This window comes from Antennarius striatus, chromosome 1 (genome assembly GCF_040054535.1).
Source record: "Antennarius striatus isolate MH-2024 chromosome 1, ASM4005453v1, whole genome shotgun sequence".
In the NCBI taxonomy this organism is placed as follows: Eukaryota; Metazoa; Chordata; class Actinopteri; order Lophiiformes; family Antennariidae; genus Antennarius; species Antennarius striatus.
The window spans coordinates 22,533,136-22,551,857 of NC_090776.1; the positions used below are offsets into that span (position 1 = coordinate 22,533,136).

General features: G+C 38.7%; 1 protein-coding gene and 1 non-coding gene across 2 annotated transcripts in view; both read right to left on the reverse strand.

Annotated features, from left to right (window-relative positions):
• The window catches only part of LOC137592874 (copine-7-like), a 34,296-nt gene that overhangs the window by 13,657 nt on the left and 1,917 nt on the right, over positions 1-18,722 (reverse strand). The window contains exons 4-11 of the mRNA XM_068311347.1: positions 18,215-18,324; positions 8,950-9,124; positions 5,562-5,744; positions 5,246-5,320; positions 3,130-3,204; positions 558-641; positions 390-479; positions 142-240 (exon numbers count right to left, since the gene is read on the reverse strand). Of these exons, the coding sequence (XP_068167448.1) occupies positions 142-240; positions 390-479; positions 558-641; positions 3,130-3,204; positions 5,246-5,320; positions 5,562-5,744; positions 8,950-9,124; positions 18,215-18,324 (891 nt within the window). The remainder of the gene's footprint in view (positions 1-141; positions 241-389; positions 480-557; positions 642-3,129; positions 3,205-5,245; positions 5,321-5,561; positions 5,745-8,949; positions 9,125-18,214; positions 18,325-18,722) is intronic.
• LOC137601117 (small nucleolar RNA MBII-202) lies at positions 17,369-17,446 on the reverse strand. Its single transcript, XR_011037030.1, has one exon. It is a non-coding gene; the product is annotated as a small nucleolar RNA MBII-202 (small nucleolar RNA).

Consider the following 18,722-nt stretch of genomic DNA (forward strand, 5'->3'; position numbering starts at 1 on the left):
TTGCAAATATATAAGTACCATAACATTTGTCTCATCTATGGATGGATTTCAGTCAAATAAAATCCGAAGCACATTGGAAATGGATGAAACTGTTTCTTGGCTGTGTCTCCACTGCTCTGCCTAGTATCTCTGTTCACTGACCTGATTTCCACTGGAAATTTTCTGCATTTCCCCAAACGTAGCGTAGAACTCGCCGATGAAGTCATGCTTCCCCCTGGAGTCATAATCCCACACTAGGCACTGTAAAGCACACACACATTGGTGTTTACTACTTTATCTCATGTAGTTCCGCTGTAAAAACAAACAGCATTTATACTGTACATTCATTGGTTTATGACTCAAATGTCTCTGTAACCTATTCCCTTTGTGAACTTAATAAAATCTATTACCTTTAGCTTCCGCTCCTCATCACAGCTGCACAGGGAAATTAGAGAGACTTTGAAGGGCTCCCACACAGGATTCAAGTTATTTTTAATCACCTATGAGAGAAAAAGCAATTGCATAAAGTGGAGGTAACACATGTCGATGCAAATGGGGAGGCAATATCAGAAATTTACCTCAGTTCTGTGCACAAGTTGTTCACTTCCATCATCATTGATCCGATAGATCTCCAGAAATGGGTCTGACTTGCTGAAGAGATCCTGCAGAAGAAATAGCATCAAATCAAATGTCAAAATTATCTATTATATTTTTAGAGCAACCTAAAGCATTTGTTTTTTGTTGGGAAAAAGATATCATCTGCTAAAATTATTTATTAGGTAAAAGAAAAATTTGATTAATTTTTTTCCTACACAACATATCAAGAAAGTCTGTTTAAAATTAATTTAACAGGGACAAAAAACAACAACACATGAAATACACTGTAAATAAAGCGTACACATAAGATTTACATGAATTAAATAGCAATTTGTTCCCTTAGTCACAGACCTTGTTCTTCAGTCAATAACCTGATAGGCCTGCTATTTTTTCCCATGCATCCTTGCAGTTCAGAAATATCTTCAGTGGCTCCTTCAGCTTGTTCAGCACCCATTACTTGGACCGTATCCAAAATGGATCTTAAATATCTGAGCAATGGGTTTTTATAGGCACAACACATTGGAGTTAATTCGCCAGACTAGTGAGCTTCACTCTGTCCATTTGCATCATTAGCACAGTTGACGTACACAGACACAGTCAAGGCTGCTAAATTAAAAGCATGTGAAATAGTTAGCATCTTGTGTGGTTATACTGATTATTTAGGTCAATTGATTCTTCATGGAGAAAAAAAAAATCCCTGTTCCGTGTGTGTGTGTGTGTGTGTGTGTGTGTGTGTGTGTGTGTGTGTGTGTGTGTGTGTGTGTGTGTGTGTGTGTGTGTGTGTGTGTGTGTGTGTGTGTGTGTGTGTGTGTGTGTGTGTGTGTGTGTGTGTGTGTGTGTTTGGGGGGCTGCAGCGGTTGGGTGGTGGGTGGCAGGGTTTTGTTCAGACTGAATGACACAGTTAATTCTGCATTTCCTGCCACATTAACCAGATTCATCTCCCAGCGGACAAGAGGAAAAGGAGCTGGAACATCCTCTGTTTGTCTTGGCAATCCCTCACCGGTGACATCATCAGCATGACTAATTTGGTGTGCATGTGAAAAGTCAATCGTAAGCAGTTATGGTAATCATTACTTATTACCATAAGCTATAATGTATGATCATTAATCCTCTTAATCATCATCTACAATACTGTGCTTCTTGGTTATTCATAATATTCCCAGCAGGTTGCGAGGTGATAGAGACATTAATCACAGCTATGAGAAACAGTTTGCTGCCTCGGTTATTGTCTGTTGTCTGTGATGGATAAATTGTTAAACCTGAGTGGTCTGTAGCGGCTAAACTGAACTGTTAAGAAAATGTCTATAATATATCTCACTGCTGATGACATAACATTTCTTGGGATGTTAGAAATCATAATTAGATGATACTGTACATGAACACTGACAGATTCAGAATGTGAGAGGAAGCTGAAGTTACGTCATCTGACCTGTTGAAAACCACAATATGACTAATAAACAGAATATTTGTTTACGTGTCTGATATTTTAATTAAAGATCCTGGTGAGAATATTGATAGACATAACTGAAATAACTACTCAGCATCAAAGGTTACTACTGGTGTTTCTTTGTGATGTTCCTTTAATGCAACAATGCCACAGAGCATGTTTAACGTATGCTGAACTCCACCAAGGCCAAACATTCTCTTATAATTAAAATAAATAAATAAAATTGATATTAAAGGAAGTGAAAAATTAATCATTACAGTTCCTTTCTTGGCACATAACCAGTTCCTCTCTAAGTTTCATCAAAGTTCATCAGGTAGTTTATTCATAATAGAAAAGTTGAAAAAAAAAAAGACTTATGATGTTAATAAAGAAGATGAAAGAAAATCTTCAATCCATCCTTTCAGAATTCATTATTGAATGGATTCTACCAGCAATGTCAGTAAACAGCATGTAAGGCTGTATATAGATGTATATAGTAAATTCCAATTTAGGAAATAGATGAATATACTGTAGAAAATTCACATTTGTCTCCTAAAACCAGTGGAAGTCGAGGGCAGCCCGTGTGAGCTTCTAAGAGTTACTCTTAAGTGATTTTAGATGGTCAAACATGAATATAAACTTCACACTGTTCATGACTGAAGTTTGCTTTCTGCAGACTTTGTCTGTGTGAAATGTGAGAACAGGAGGAGTTACGGTTCATGATATCAATTAAAATGTCTTTAAGTGAAACCAGACAACTCATAACACACATTTACATATGATATTCTGAGCACATGTGATGTTACTCCACATATGATTCCATATGGTCACACAAATGGTACATAATAACTAACATCATGAATGTGCTTTCATATTATGACAGCAAGTCACTATAGATATATGGCATCACATATAGGTATCATGGAGTTTCCCCTTCTGTGACTTGAAATTCATTTTCTGACAAATAATCCCACATATATACATGAGTTCATGGTCAGTGATGTGTTCCTCCTGTTATGTCATCACACATTAATACTACTTCTTTCCCAGCCCAGTGCAACCAAAGCCATTTCTAATAAACTGTGAAGCCTGTCGGCGTGTCATTCAAACCTTTATGATCTCCTCACCTTATCGTCAAGCTTCTTGGCACAGAAAGAGAGCTCCACATAGCCGTTGTTGCCAGAAATTTCTTCAGCATGCACCTGAGAGAAAATAGAAATGATCAATAACATCTCTCACGGCAAGAAGTAGTGATTAATCACACAAGCATTTTATTGCATTGTATTTAAATCAGCTCAAAGCGACTGCGATGGTAAGAATAGAAACAACACAACTAGAAAATTAAGACACAATAAAGCAACAAGGCGTTAGCTTTCAAAGCCTTTGTCAATACACACACACACACACACACACACACACACACACACACACACACACACACACACAGTACATATATAATTCATTGGAAGTTACAGTCAGTTTTTATGAGTAGTTCCTAACTTTTTCTTTCCTTTTTTATAAAGTTTACAATTTTAATAAACTGGAAAATGACACCAACACCAACACCACAGGCTGTAGGTTATTTCCTCAAGCCTAAACACACACATTTAGTGCAAATAAAAGGAAGTACATAGAGGGACTCTATGAATGGCTGTTTTTCTGTTTGTTTATAAGTGTGGCAGTAATGATAATACATCAGGTTTGCCACTTTTAAGTTTCCCAAGCAGCCACTTTGTGGACCACACAGATCTCTTAAGCCTTTGTTTGAAACACTCAGAAACATGACCTCGAATTGCCAGAACTGTGGATTTACTGTGAGCTCATTCAGGGCTTGACAGGCCTTGACACTGACGACTGGCAAGGGAGGAAACTTTTCTGTCAGACAACTTGTAACAGTTGCTGAGCATAAAGAGGAAGCTTTATAAAGGATTGTTTGTGATTGATTGTTGTGTGTGCGCTTTTTTTCCTCCAGCCTCGCTCAGAACAAATTGGGGTTGGGCCTGGAGTGAATCTTCTTGTGTGTCCATACATTGTAATTGCAAGCAGAGGCACATTATGAAAAATAAAATCTATGTCAGCAGCAACCCTGACCCGCAAAAATGGAAAGATGGAAAGACGGACGGACCGATGGATGGATGGATGGATGGATGGATGGATGGATGGATGGATGGAAGTTAAAAAGCAAATCTAATCTGAATGGTTAGCTTTACTCAAGTGCTTGTCCAGACCAGAACATTTTCTCGTACCATAAATAAATTCTGCGTACACATTAAAGATATGTTGCAGTGGTGTGTTTAGCCGTTTGGAATCTTTTACAATCTTAATTTTTTTCCATTTGGTATGTCACCATTTTTAAATGTTTTTGTAGAATTGGCTAAATGTTTTTCTTGGAAAACTATCAAAGCTTTCTGGATTCCTTTGAGTTAATAACAACCATTATTACATTGTGATGCTAGCCTGTACCTTAAGGCATTCCACTGACGGGGAAGAAAAAACCAATTCAGTCAGACTCGGATGAGTTTGATATATCCCATTCATCCATTCACTCTAGCCATTTTTACATTTGCAGATTCAAGGGGACTGGAGCCGATCCCAGATGATGGGCAAGTGAATAATTTGCCAATTCTTTCCAGGCCGGACACATAGAAAGAAACTTAATCACAGGAACATATACACATTCAGTTCAAATTTGCATTGATGGTACAGGTAGAGCTTTATCCTCTCAGTGATGAGAAATAAGAATTGAACAAGCACAAATGCACGATAAAACCATTTATCTTCAGAATGGATGCCTGTATGGTTTAATTTATCTTGTTTTGTCATTTGCTACCAAACCATGGCTTGTTAACTATAAGCTGGGGTTTAATGAACCACCAGCTCCTCTCCTCCAGACATGACACATGTGATTTCTTATACATGCATCATTTGTTATGTATTTATTTATTTATTTATTTGAGAAGGAGGAGGAGGAGGACCAACGTCACCAAAAATAGAGAATAGTATATAGAGTTCAGAGAGGATGCAGACTTAACCACTAAAAACACATGCAATGTCAAGCAGAAACACCAAATAGAGATCCTGATGTACACAAGATAAAAAGAATTCCACTGAAAGTGAAAAGTTGTTGAAAACATTTTTTCATTCTCACTGAGAATTGATGACCAATTCATTTGATCCAATTAAATTTTTAGAAATTTAATTCTCTAGAGAACCAAAGTCTTTTGCACAGTTTCAGAATCCTACCGTGATGATAGATTTGCCGGCATATTTTCCGTACTTCAGCAATAAAGGCTTCACCATCTTCTTCTGGGCTACAATCTGTGAAAAGCAGCATAATCACAACATTGGCCTTGAGACCTCCGCAGTAAAGAGCAGTGAACAGGGATCTGAGTCATCATAACCAGTGATCAGTGTTCATCACTCACTCTACCACTCAGAGACAAAAAACAGCATCAGGTGTGATTACTACCAGAGTTAAAGGCACTGAACCCAAAGAATTTCTATTTAACATTCATAAAACATCTAATAATGGGTCATTTAGATAGTAGCATCTGTTTACCTGGCCAAGAGTACACTCCACCCCACCCAGAAAGTCATCATCACGGGTCCCGATGCTGTGAGTGCCATGAATGTCATAGACTTCGAGTCGCAGCTTCTGCACCTCCTCAAAGTAGTAGTCCAAAGTGAAAACCTTTGCAAAAACTGGGTGCAGGTTGCTCTTGATCACCTCTGTCCTGTCCAGCTGGGAGGAGAGAGACACACACTTAGACACACACTCGGATTTTGAACTACCACAAGCACCGCAAGATTGAAATATCTCTCATTGTGCATGTGGGATTAAAGCAGTAGCTTAGATTACTTTATACCTCACTAAGCTGTTCTCTGACTAGGTAACACAAAAAAAATGTATCGTATCCTTTATTCTTTTACAGCAAGAGCCCTGAAAAATAGGTCTGTCCAATATAACTTACACCATGTCTGCAGCGTTCTGCATTCTTATTTTCAGGAGCGCTAGGCATGCACATAAGACCCATTACTATGCACTTCTAAGAGGATGATATGGGAGAGGCCTCAAAGACTCAGACATTTAATCTCAGCCTACAGAAAACATGCATACATCTCATTTCTACCTAACAATTACAGCTGCACTCATAGAGTCCGCCACCAGCACATGATGCACATGAGCGTACCTCTCACACACTCCCAGTAATATTAATGCTTGTTACAAGAATCAATTATTGTAGATCATGGAATTTAATTATTTATAATAATAATGAGGAGGAGTGTCAGGAAATAATAACAAAGATAGAGTAATTGCATTTAAAAAGACCTTCTTTAACACAATGATTAATGCATGACTTGGTATTTGAATTATAATCTGTTCTGGTTCTGCAGCGCAGAGAAAAACAGAAGTAAAGACGATTTATTTATATTCAGACTGTGAAACGTTACACATAAGAGCGTTTAGTGCTCATCCCAAACACTTCAATACAGTTTTGTCTGACAGTTCCAGGGTATTTAAGTATTGTGATGCGTATCTCTTGGTGTACATTCTCATTCATCCAGATCATGTTAATCCTTGCAGCCTGGATCTGAAGCAGCTTGTGTTTAGGGTGTGAAGATGTTCCACCTTTCATCAGAGACTTCTTCACAATGCATCATGTGACCTTCACGTGCACTGCATTTAAGGACTTCTTTCTCTAAAAGCAACTAGAACAGCTTCAACATTTGGAAAACGTCTCTGACCTCTGCCAGAGACAAAAACATCATTCTCCCAAAAAATATTCCCTCTGTTGCTGTGAAGGTTATAAAAATGTAGCCCACTCGTGAAAGCAGCCAGTTAGCCCTGGTTTTCTGCTGAGGAGTGGCGTTATCATCCTGAAAGAGATCACTCACACTAGGATAGAAATGTTTCATCATGGAATAAAGATGATGAATGCGGTTTTTGTTTGGGTGTTTATTTCACCTTGAATTGATTTGCTGCACGGACACATCTTTATTTCTGCTTGCAGATGTTTAACCGCACATAAGATGAAATTCTCATCCCGATCAAATATTGTTTCATCAGCCTGTTTCACATTGTTCCCAGTTTGCATGGAGAGGAAGGACATTTGCCTGAAACATCCTTGACGAGGCACTTTAATTAGCACGCTGCGTTTGACTTTGTTATTTGTGCTGTTGACCATACAGAACATTTCTGCACAGATAAATTCACTTACAACTCAGTTTCTTGTCCTGTGATTGTGAAACACATTGCTGCTGGGATTTATTTTTGTCATGTCTGAATCCTTGAACTACTTAAAAGAAATTACGGTGAAAAATAACAAATTTTGGTTTTCTCCACATCTCTAGATGAATAATTTGACTGGATCTGAAGCTCAAATTATTCTGCCTGACTTTTTCGAGTTTTCTCAAATATAAGCAATGTATTAACAACATGAAAAGAAATGTCATGGATGATAAGAAGCAGGAATTTTCCTCCAAATTCTAACAAATGTCAGAAAGAAAGAACTGTCAGAAAGGTCTTACTCAACCTCATTCATACCCTCATCTTTTCATCCTACATTATTGCCTTCTTCCTCCTCTCTTTGTGCCATCTGGATGGACAGATTTGGGATGAGTCTGTTTGTTGATGAAAGCTAATCGGAGCTACAGAGGATAGGCTGTGCCTGTTTACTGTTGGTGTGGGGCCAGAACTAGAACCTGACTCCCTGTCATGGAAAAAATGAGGGCTCTTACTAATCAGTTTTCCCTAGCCAGGTAGAGCGTCTGTCCATCTCAGTCAATCAAAACGAGCTCTGTCGCCTAGGTGTCAGAACAGAGCAGAAAGACTGAGGTTTGAATGAACTCATTACCCAAGGAGCAGGACAAGTTCATTCAAATAAAAAGAAAAAGAAGTATCTTTCCTTCTGTGTTTGTCCTTGGGAAGTGGAGGTGCTGAAATCAGATAATAATGAAATAAAAGCAGTTCGACAAATAGCATTAGCAAGTCAGTGGGTCCATTCAGCATGAGTGTAGAGCAGAGAAGGAGGGCGGTGAGTGGCCTCTTACTCAGCTGCTGACGTCAGTTACAAACATGCATAAGCAGTGCATACCCAGTGCTCAGATAGATGGATAGATAGATAAATAGATAGAACCAAATTATTTAATTAACAGAGAAGAGAGGGAGAGCTCCAGCCCACGCTCAAAATTAGTTTGGGTTTGAACCAAAAAAGCAAACATTTTCCAAGCGGAACACAACTCATCCTTCTGTATGTAACTAGCCTGCTGTTTGTCTGCACATGCAGACCGGTGGGATAAATTTGTACGTGCTTCATGCTGCTGTACAAAGTGAATCCTACACAGCAGACGGTACAATCTGCTGAAAATGACTTGCGCTGACAAACAGTTACTCCTCCTCTGCAGATATTCATCGCATTTGACATTTTTAATTCTGAGACAGACAGCTGTTGTGTGAGCCGTGATCTTTTTGAAAACAAGCAAAATAACAGCTGCAAGTTCACCAGCTGACAAAAACATTTATTTCCCCTGGTTGATCTCACGTTACATCATGGGTTTGATTAATTAACTGTGTTTGGAAGTGGAAATTCATCCAAATGTGTAGAACATCACACATCATCTCAAAATCCTAGCATTGTCAGAGTTCTGATACTGTCTATCAAAGGGAGGACTGACCAACAGTCTGCTTGGGGAATTTCAGTGTGATCATTAAGAAACATGTTCAGATCCTCCCAGGGTGAATCGTATGAGCCTTTGTAAGTGTGATGTACAGAATCATTAAATAATCTGGTTAATTACTCAGACAGGGAGATTAATAAAACATGGCCCATTAATTTTTAAATGCTACATCTGCTTCTTATGGAATGTGTGATTAAGAAGAGATCGGCCTTGCATTTTTCTCCCTAAAGAGCCAACTGTGCACAAATATGAAAGGAAAGAGGGCTCACCTCCGTCCACTGCCCGTTGGTCTGTACCATGAGTACGACGCAGGGGTCTGATTTATTCAGTGTGTCTCTGTCCAGTAGTGCTTTGCAAGACACACGCAGCTCCACTTTGGAAACACAGGTTGCTGGACCGCTGAGGCCGGTCGCGGGGGAGGTGGCCTCTTCAACGTCATTCATCCTGGCTCGGGGGCAAAAGTAGCTGACAACCAGTGAAGCAGTAAGGTGTGAGGCTGTCGGTCGCTCTGAGGGTGGGGAAAGCGTAGCGGTGAGCTGAGGGACTTCAGTAAAGATGTGGTTCTCTCTGGAGAGAAAGGATCTTTTGACTTGGTACAGATGTCAGAGTCAGAACAAAGATTCCCGTTCAGTCCCAGAGGACCAAACGGAACCCAACCTGTTATTACTGACTGTCAGATCTATCTCCCTGGTGACGAATAGCATCTCACCCTGATAATCAGGAGAGACAGGACATGAGGGTGGCGGGGAATGTATATTCATATGTCTAGATCAGATTGTTGGAAAGATTAATTGAAGAAAGTCAAATCTGGTCATTCCCCTTTCAAGTGTCCTTAATTAATTACACCATAAAAAATATATATTTTTATATATTGTGCTCAGAGTACATTTTATCCATATCAAGACATATTTTAAATGAATTACCTCATTTTTTAAAATTATTTTTAAACTGTATTCATTTCATAAGCTGTAGAGTGATAGATTCAACTACACAGCATATAGGGGAATGTGGGATGGAACCCACGCAGACATGGAAAGAACATGTAAACCACCTTTTTTCTATGAGGCATCAGTGCTACCTACCAGTCCACCATGCTGCCCCGAAACAAAACGATTTTTAAAAAACCCAAAAAAAAACAAAAAAACCCTACCTCTGGAGTGGCGCACGTTTTTTGCGCATGCGCAGACCTGGCAGGCGGTGAAAATTGTATTGCTGGCTTTTTTTTAATTGCTTTTACTGAAGTGAAATCAACGGCACTTCATTGATTAAGAAATATTATTTTTCACTAAAGTAATTGAAATCGAATTAAACTCTTTTGATATGTCATAGATAGATAGATAGATAGATAGATAGATAGATAGATAGATAGATAGATAGATAGATAGATAGATAGATAGATAGATAGATAGATAGATAGATAGATAGATATTAAAAGTAGGGGAGGAGAGAAACAGAAACATGGTTCAACGTCCTTTTAACTAAGAAAAGCTGCTGCTTAAGTGTCCTTGAGCAAAGGCTTTTTGACATCACTTGACTGTTGAAAAGGGGAGGAAGTGTCATTGACTCCACCAGTGGAAGTGTCTCATCGTCAGGACACAAATGAACAAGTGGACTGTTTGACTTTCAGCACCAGAGACAGCGCCCGAAGGTTCTTTTTTGCTGGCTGTCAGAATGCAAATTTGCTGTCCCCGCAAAATCATTAATCGGACGTTTAATTCAATAGAAACTGTGACTACATACAAGCCGAGCAAAAGTTGTGTTATTGAAAGAAATAATAAAATGTGCATGTTAGAAATAACAATAAATTAAAGATACAACGTGTGCAGAAGCTGCAGCTTGCATCCAATAAGTTAATGAAGGCGACAGAGGAGACGCTCCTTTCTGGCTTCATCACCAATGAATGAACACATCCCGAAAAACACATCAGCTGACGCCCAGGCGGACAAATAACCACATTTCCTCAAACTAATCATCCCAACAAGCAAAACCGAACATGAATAAATCTACTTTGGGAACATCATTTGTCTTTGATCGCTATTTCTTTATCTAATAATAAGAAAAATGACGCCGATCTGCGACCGATTAAGTTAAAAGTCACTTCTTACCTGTTCTGTACTCTTAGACACGCTCGTTTTATCCTCTCACAAAACACGCAGCGTGATTTTTTTCCCTCTGCCGAAACTCATTGGCGATCCTGGTGAGGAGGGAGTCGGGCTGTGGAGATGGGGAGTGGACAGGAATCAGCTGCTGATGTAAGGAAGGGGTTTTTCGCTCGGACTGGATTATTGGTATAAAAAAAAATTGGAGCGTCAAAAACATGAGACTCCTTCAGAGCGCCCAGAATAAACGCACGGTTTTCATCCATTTGCTGACATTTAGGCTAAATAATGGTGACCTTGTAGGGCGCAAACAATTTACTGACATTTAGATGTAGTGACAAGACGTGAAGCAGCATTCAGTCTCACCATTCTCCCTCTTTGTGCCCATAATCCTCTGGAGGCTCATTCTGCCCGGATTTTGAAACACTTTTATATGTCAATCAGCTTTTCCTCCACCTTCACTGAGTAAAGTGTCTCAATGTGTAAATATCATTCATTTAACTGGGTGTTTTCCTTCAGCTGCTCATGGAAAACACTAACCACATCAAGAAACAATTTCCTCTAATTTACTGGACTAATCATGCAGCAAATCCCTCAGATCAGACGCCCCACGGCACATGTAAACACAAGAAAGTGAAATCAGATGTTTGGATGCCTCTTTCTGTAGTAGCTATAGATTTCCAATTTGTTCAAACACGAGGTAATTCCAGTTTAAATAAATGGGTTCTGGCTGGTGTGGCGTCCTGGTGTCAAACAAATAAAGACAAAAGAGACATTTCACGTAAAACACTAAGAGAATCAAAATTACATTGGTGTCATTATTAGTTAAATGGAAAAACGATAATCAGCAAATTTTCTTCGGGGTTCGGATCAATAATTTTTGAAGATAAGTCAAATTTGACACCTAACTCATTCATCACAATTTGTTCAACAATCTGATTTTAGTTCAGTGCAGCAGGATTTTTTTGTTTTTGTTATATTACAGTAGTGATTGTCCATGAGAGATATAAATGTAAGTATTACAGATGACCAGATTTGGAATGTGTCCAGGTTTCTTGTCATTTATTTGATGTTTTGCTGATTGTGTTGGGGTGCCTTTATGTCATTTTTGTACAAGTATTGTTGGATTTATGCAAACAAAACATTCTGGGACCAGATGATGAAATCCATCAGTACCAAAAATATGTTGTTTGGTTGGTCACCCCTTGAGGGACACCGTACCTGTCCAGAAAGTGTAATGAAATGGTGGCAAAAACATGATTAAAAACACCCTTGGTGGAGGCAAAAGTGCCATACTTCATGTGTGAAGCCAGTGATTCTCTCCTTTCTTTCTTCATCAAGGCAAACAATCATGCATGTGTCACTCACTCACTATATTAGTGTAGATTTTCAGTCCTTTGAAAGCTGGTTATGCAATGTATTGTTTCTACACAACATGGATACTTGAACCCTCCACAGTCCACCCACAAATGTATTATTTTCATGAATGTATTTCCAGACATTGTGTAACATTTATAGATTTTTAGAGTGCATTGACACAACAGCGGCTCCTTGCAGAGTTTCTGCAAATCAGAAGCAAAGGCTGTGAAAAATAAGTGACCTACAAGAGGTAAGTGCAAATATAGTCTTAACCCCCAAATTGTAAACTGTGTGCTTGACTGTTTGACTTTATGTTGGTAGCAACGTGTACACTTAAGCTGATGCAACAATTTATGCCCAAAAGCTTTTAAATCTTTGGATTGTGAAGTGTCCTTCACACAGAAAATAATATTTTTATGAGACCTTCGTGCAACGCACATCCATAAGTTTGGCTTTGATTACAAAAGGACAAGGCTGATTCTCTGAGGACTTATCCATTCATCAAGCTTTCAGATGGTAAAGTAATGTGTGTAGCAGAACGGTGGGTCAATTTAACTAACTCTGCTTTTTAATCATCTGTTCCGTTGAGTTTTTAACTCAAAAAATTAATAATAATCTCTTTCGGTTTGAGTTTTTTTTCAGTGAAATATTTTTTCCTAAATTGAATAAAATTACACCAGAATCTGCACACAACGTGTTCAACAAGAGAATGTGCTGCTTTCAGAGCAGTGATCTCTCTCTCTCTCTCTCTCCTGTGGTTGTTTAGTGTCCTCTGGGGCACACACCTGAGCCCTGTTCCAGCACAGCTCCAAACAGCGGCCATCTGCTGCTGCTGTCACTTCAACACTTTGCAGGAAGTTCCCTGCATTTACACATGGATCACCTATTCAGACTCCCACTCCGCCTCCCCCAGGCCTCCCCTCGCTGCTTGCCTCGGTGCTGCTAACCATATCGTATGTACACAACCCCAACAGGGAGCCCACTAGCATGACGTAATGTGACGCTCGTGTTTTCAGTCAAACTCACGTCAGCATCTATGGCGTCCCATCAACAGTTCTCCCAGATAGAGCTATTTTGGGGTTGAGGAAAGAGACATTAGCATTACCTCCACACAGCAGGTGATGTTTTCACCGGTGGTGTCTGTTAGTAGGAGGACAGGACAACTGCTTGAAGAATTTTCAAGAAACCTATTGGGAGATTTTGGCATATGACAAGGAAATCTTCCAAAAATTGTTTTTTATGTTTCTGTATCTATTTCATATGATTAAACATAGAGCTTTGGGTTAAACATGGAAGGATAGATGGAAATGGAGAACAGAAGAACCCATGGAATTTTAGAAGAAATACAGATAATAGATCGGACTCACTTTTTTTTTTTATTCTTGGCTTCTTCTCTGCTTTTTTTCCTTTTAATGTTTTTATCAGTTACCCACATTACCTGAGGGATTATCATGAAACTAGATTAGGTTTGGGATATAGATAGGTTGGGAAATGTTCCAAAAATAGATATGATTTGGACTACATTCTGATGAAGAGGTGTATTTTCTTTCTTTTTATTAAACAGAACAGGGCGATCATTTTAGCGATGTCTTGTTGGTCAAAAATGATGCAATGACATCCAGGCATCAAAGTCTTAACTGGATCCAAGCCGTGTTATGGATCTGAGGATCAAAATGTGTAAGCTTATTAGACAGATGGAACAATCAGAACAGTGAGACAACAACAAAAAAAATTGATCCAAACTTAGGTCAAAATAGTTAAGGTAGGTAAGGTAAAGTCAAAATGTAGTTGAAACCCTGTTGAATCAGTTTGGTGCCAAATTTGATATCTCTTCAAAGATTTCTGAGCTTGATCCCGAAGAAAACTGAAGAAAAATATTTTCTTGAATAACTATAAAATCCAATGTTATTGATTCGGTTTCAAATTGTAGAGGTAGAACTTATTGGTCACTGAATCATATTATGTGGGTCAAACTATTGTGTGACCTTTGGTTTCAGTGTAGTGTTGTAATGCGTAACCTGACCTGCATGGAGGTTTGCCTGACGTCTAGGTGATACTCTCTGTTTGATGATGGGGGTCACTGTAGCGTCGCTGTTGATGGTAATTCATCACCACGCTTGTGTATCAGGAGGATTGACTTCAACTGAGCTCACTGAATAGAAACATGATCTCCAACATCATATTTGCTTCATTGACCTACAAATACTGTGCTCACTTTTTCATGTACAGAGTAAATATGATACAGACATTATATCACAGGGGTGAAGGTGACGCTACAGGATAAAAACACGCTCTCAGTGATTTCAATGACTGCATCAAATGGAGACGTGCAAACAAATATTATTGAAAGGTGCTCTCCAAGGTAAGGTCACTCAGCAGTAGCAGTTGTGCTCACAGGTGAGGAAATGAAAACGTAGACATTTAATAATTATGCCACACAGTGAGTTTACAGTATGGCTAATTTCTATATCTATGTATTTCCAGTTAAATGATCGATATTTGAGTCTATAAACAATCAGGAAACAGAAAGAAGAAACTTCCAGAACAATAGGTAACAGTATCTCACTAGCATTGTAAAACCTTAATGCACTGATCAATTTGTAATTTTCTGTCAGTAAACTTATTGACTAATTGATTAGGTAATCCTTTCATCAGTGTGCATCAGTGTTGCATCATATGAACAGTGTAACGCTATCCTTTCCCCATTCGTTTTCCAATCCACGGAGCTGAGACAAGTGATTTATTTACTATCTGGCACTGATGTCAGGTAAAGTTTATTATTGGAACAAAAATCATTGGGAAATATTGGAATGTGGTGATTCTTCAGTTTCCTAATCCTGACTGAATGATTACGTATTCAGAAACTTCCCTTAATTGATTTAAGCTGTGGAAAATCCACCGTGTCCTTTTACATTGGAGTTTGTTGACGTTGCAGTACTCTATTTTAAGAGTAAATTTTAAAGACAAATCGATTTGAGTTCCTGTCTCAGTCCAATCAATCATCCCTGGTCTGAAATGAATCGACTACCCACGAGACCCCATTAATGGAATAATTCATTTCAGTTCAAACTGTTACAACACAGAAGACAGGCCGACAAGGACTTTTAGTTTCACTCAGTCTTGACCTTGTCTGTATGCGATGCTTGAGGTCATTTTTTTACTGTTATTATTTCTGCTGTTGCAAATTGTTTAGAAATCTGTTGTCATACCAATGTTTCATATTTTTAATAAATGTTCATATTTGCCAGAATTCAATGTTCTGAGATGAAATCTAAAAAGGTCCTCCTTGATCGTCTTCCTCCTGAATTTCCTGTCTTGAGGACGGTTGCTGACCTCCACTTCAAAGCTGGGCTTTTTGGATTCTAATAACTTGTCTAATAATTTTTTTCAACTGGCAAAAAAATATTTTATTGAAGTAAATTTGAATTTCTCTTTGTTTCTACCTGTCTTCTGAAATGTGGCTATTTTGCATTAGGATATTGAATTTACAACAATTGAACACAATCCAGATGCTGACAAATGGATTCACAATTCTAAATTACAGCCACGCTGATCAAATACTCTTTTTCTATTTTCATGCCTGATCCTGTGCCTCTAGTGCCCCCTACTGGTGCCAGAGACTGACCCATATAACAGCATGTAGAGTGACACTGAGCAGTAAGCAAGAAAAAAATGTGTTTTGCAACAACAGCTACTTTAGTTTCACACCAGATATTTGAGACTCAGAAATCTTAAGTTATGGAAAGGAATACAAAACATTAAACCATGTATTCGAAAAAACATTCTATGCATAAAAAATATCTAATATAGTTTATATGGTCTATACTGTGCAATACCGGTATATCCAGTCCATGTCCTATTTGGAATCTATGACTATTCTGTAGGTACCTCGTTCTACGGTTTAGCACAGTAAGTATTCTGCATATATCTTCTATTTAATGCTTCTGCATTTCATTCCCTTCAACAAATGCTCACATATATTGACATGAATTTTGGAAATTCATGTGTGAAATAAAAGATTTTTAAACTTTTCAAACTGAATTACTTTCAGGGTCTATGCAGGTTGGCTCACGGCTGTTTTTCAGGTCTGCAAGTTAACTGCAGCTCATCATTATGCAAAAAGGTTGCAATGTCAAGTTTCTACAGATGGTAGCACTTCCACTCGCAGCGACAAAGAAGGTGCAAAGAAATTTTTTCAATCAGAAGAGATGGAATAAAAGGTACAACACAAGTATAATCTGGTGTGACGCATCATTTCGCCATCAGGACTAACATTTTCCACTCAAGTTGATTAAAAAAATATTTAACAGAAAAGTATCTGGTGTCAAGAGTTCTGTTCCATCATAATTTCACCGGCAACACTCATACCTCTTAAAAATGTCCTTAATAATGCTATAATTATTAACAGCACCTTTTACTATGGTCTTGTGTGATTTTTATTATCAGGTGTACAGCAATGCCATGAGAGAACTTAACATTTATATTACATTATTACATCCAGTTTCAAGGCGGTGATGTATTGCAATTGTGTTTGTGTGTTCATCTGTCCATTAGTGCACCAAACATCTTTGATCCTTGACCTATGCAGGTAGGTCAGGGTAAAATTTTGAATTCAGTGGTGTCGCGGGATGTTGCAGTCTGTGACTGCCTTGTTAATATATTAATTTTTAAAATTGGCCAGTAACATGCTAGTTATTTGAAGCTACAGGTTATTTTAACTAATCTATAAATCAGATGATGTCTGTTCATACATGCATGTGTTTAACTTGATATCCAGTTCTTTCGGATCACAACATGTGAGGTTTTGACCTCCATCGCTGTGGTTCTAATCCATGCCCCCCCATTATTTAATCCAAGAAGACACCAACTCATAATTATGACATTATCCCAATGATCTTTTGAAACACTTTATTTTGCAAAGTTCCATAGTGACTATTCTCACTTCTTTTTGTCCACATCTTGCTCGGCAGCCTCTTTGGCTCTCTTGGCACGAATGCCGAAAAGTCGAGCGTTGGCGCGGGCCATACGCAGACTGGCGAAGGCCTTGAAGTTCTTCTCATCCTCAGAGATAACCCGGGCCTTCTCCTTTTTGTGTACCTACAAACAAAAACAAAAACAGTGAACACAGACCTCACTATTCAATAAATATCGACTGAGAAACAAAAATCCAATTTCATACTAGAAACAAAAATCCAATTTCATACTATCACCATTTTTGATTGTCTTTGTCTTATCTTAAAAGCAGTCATCAGAAAAAAGGGTTCAAATATTTCATCAAGAAATACAGAGATTCCGGAGATTTGTCATCATCTGACTGCTGAGGTTCAAAGCAGATTTGTATATTTATGAAAACCCACCAATGAAATAGTAAAAGAAAAGTGTGAACACATATTTACACATACATATGACCTGTGGTGCCATTTTTGGGGTACATGCAGAACTAATTTTCCATCTTATAACATTTGTGTTGGTAATTGTGGAATCTTCCAGACTTACAGTTTTGATGGGCATAACTGGACCTGTGAGCTGAGTGGCCATCTTCAGTTCCTCCTCCTGAAAATTACAAATTGCAATTGCAAATTGGTCATTTTTAAAGCAACAAGCCCATCTACATTGAATCATCTAGTTTTCTATGAACCAAACATCTGCAAGTTTGTGAGATAGCTTCATTAAATCAAATCTCAAACAATTCTCAATGAGGATCCAGGTGAAAGTTTAATGAAAAAAAAAGTAATTATTTGTTCAGAAATCTGAGAGCATCTAAGAGAGCATCAGCAAGTCTTAAAACTCCAAATTAGGCCTTGCAATATTTCAAAATGCATGAGGGACAAAATCCCATTTCAGACACGGCTTACCGTGTGTAAACAAACTGCTCTCAAGGTGCTCAAAATGTAATTTTAAGTTGTGACTCATGGCCATAAGCGTTAGCTGTATTTTATCGGAGAACGTCTTTGCTTTTATCCCAGGGAATGATTTGGAAAAAACTCTTTCACAGCACGAAAAGACACTTACAGTGCTGTCTCCCTTCTTAGGAGCTGAAGCCTTCCTGGGGAACAGGACAAGTTTGGAGCGGTACTCTTTCAGACGCTGTACGTTGGCCTGGAGAGACTCTGTGGATCTGTTGCGACGACGAGGGTCAACAGAGATGCCAATAGTGCGGGCAGTCTTCTTGTGGATGCCAGCTGCCTGCATTGCAACCAAATGTCACGGGTTAAAAAAGTCTTTTCATTTGGTGATCCACCAACAAATGCAAAAAATACCCACTGTACAGATTGTCAACATCAAACTTTTGCACCTGGAAAGAACCACTCATGTCTAAACTTCTGTTCCAACAAAGTCTTTGAGCCATGGATTATGAAGTCCTGCATCAGCCTCTCATGCCTCGGTGTGCATCAACAGCAGGTTATTAATTTATTTTAAAACCACAATTGTAACGTCATCCAGCAGGTTACACTGATCCAGATCTGGACCGCGTGATGGTTCTGTCTGGACCCGTGACCACTCCATGATCAATTCACGATTTTCTTGGCGCATTTTTACTTGCAATTTGCGGCTACAGACGGCAGGCGCTACTCCTCCATTTT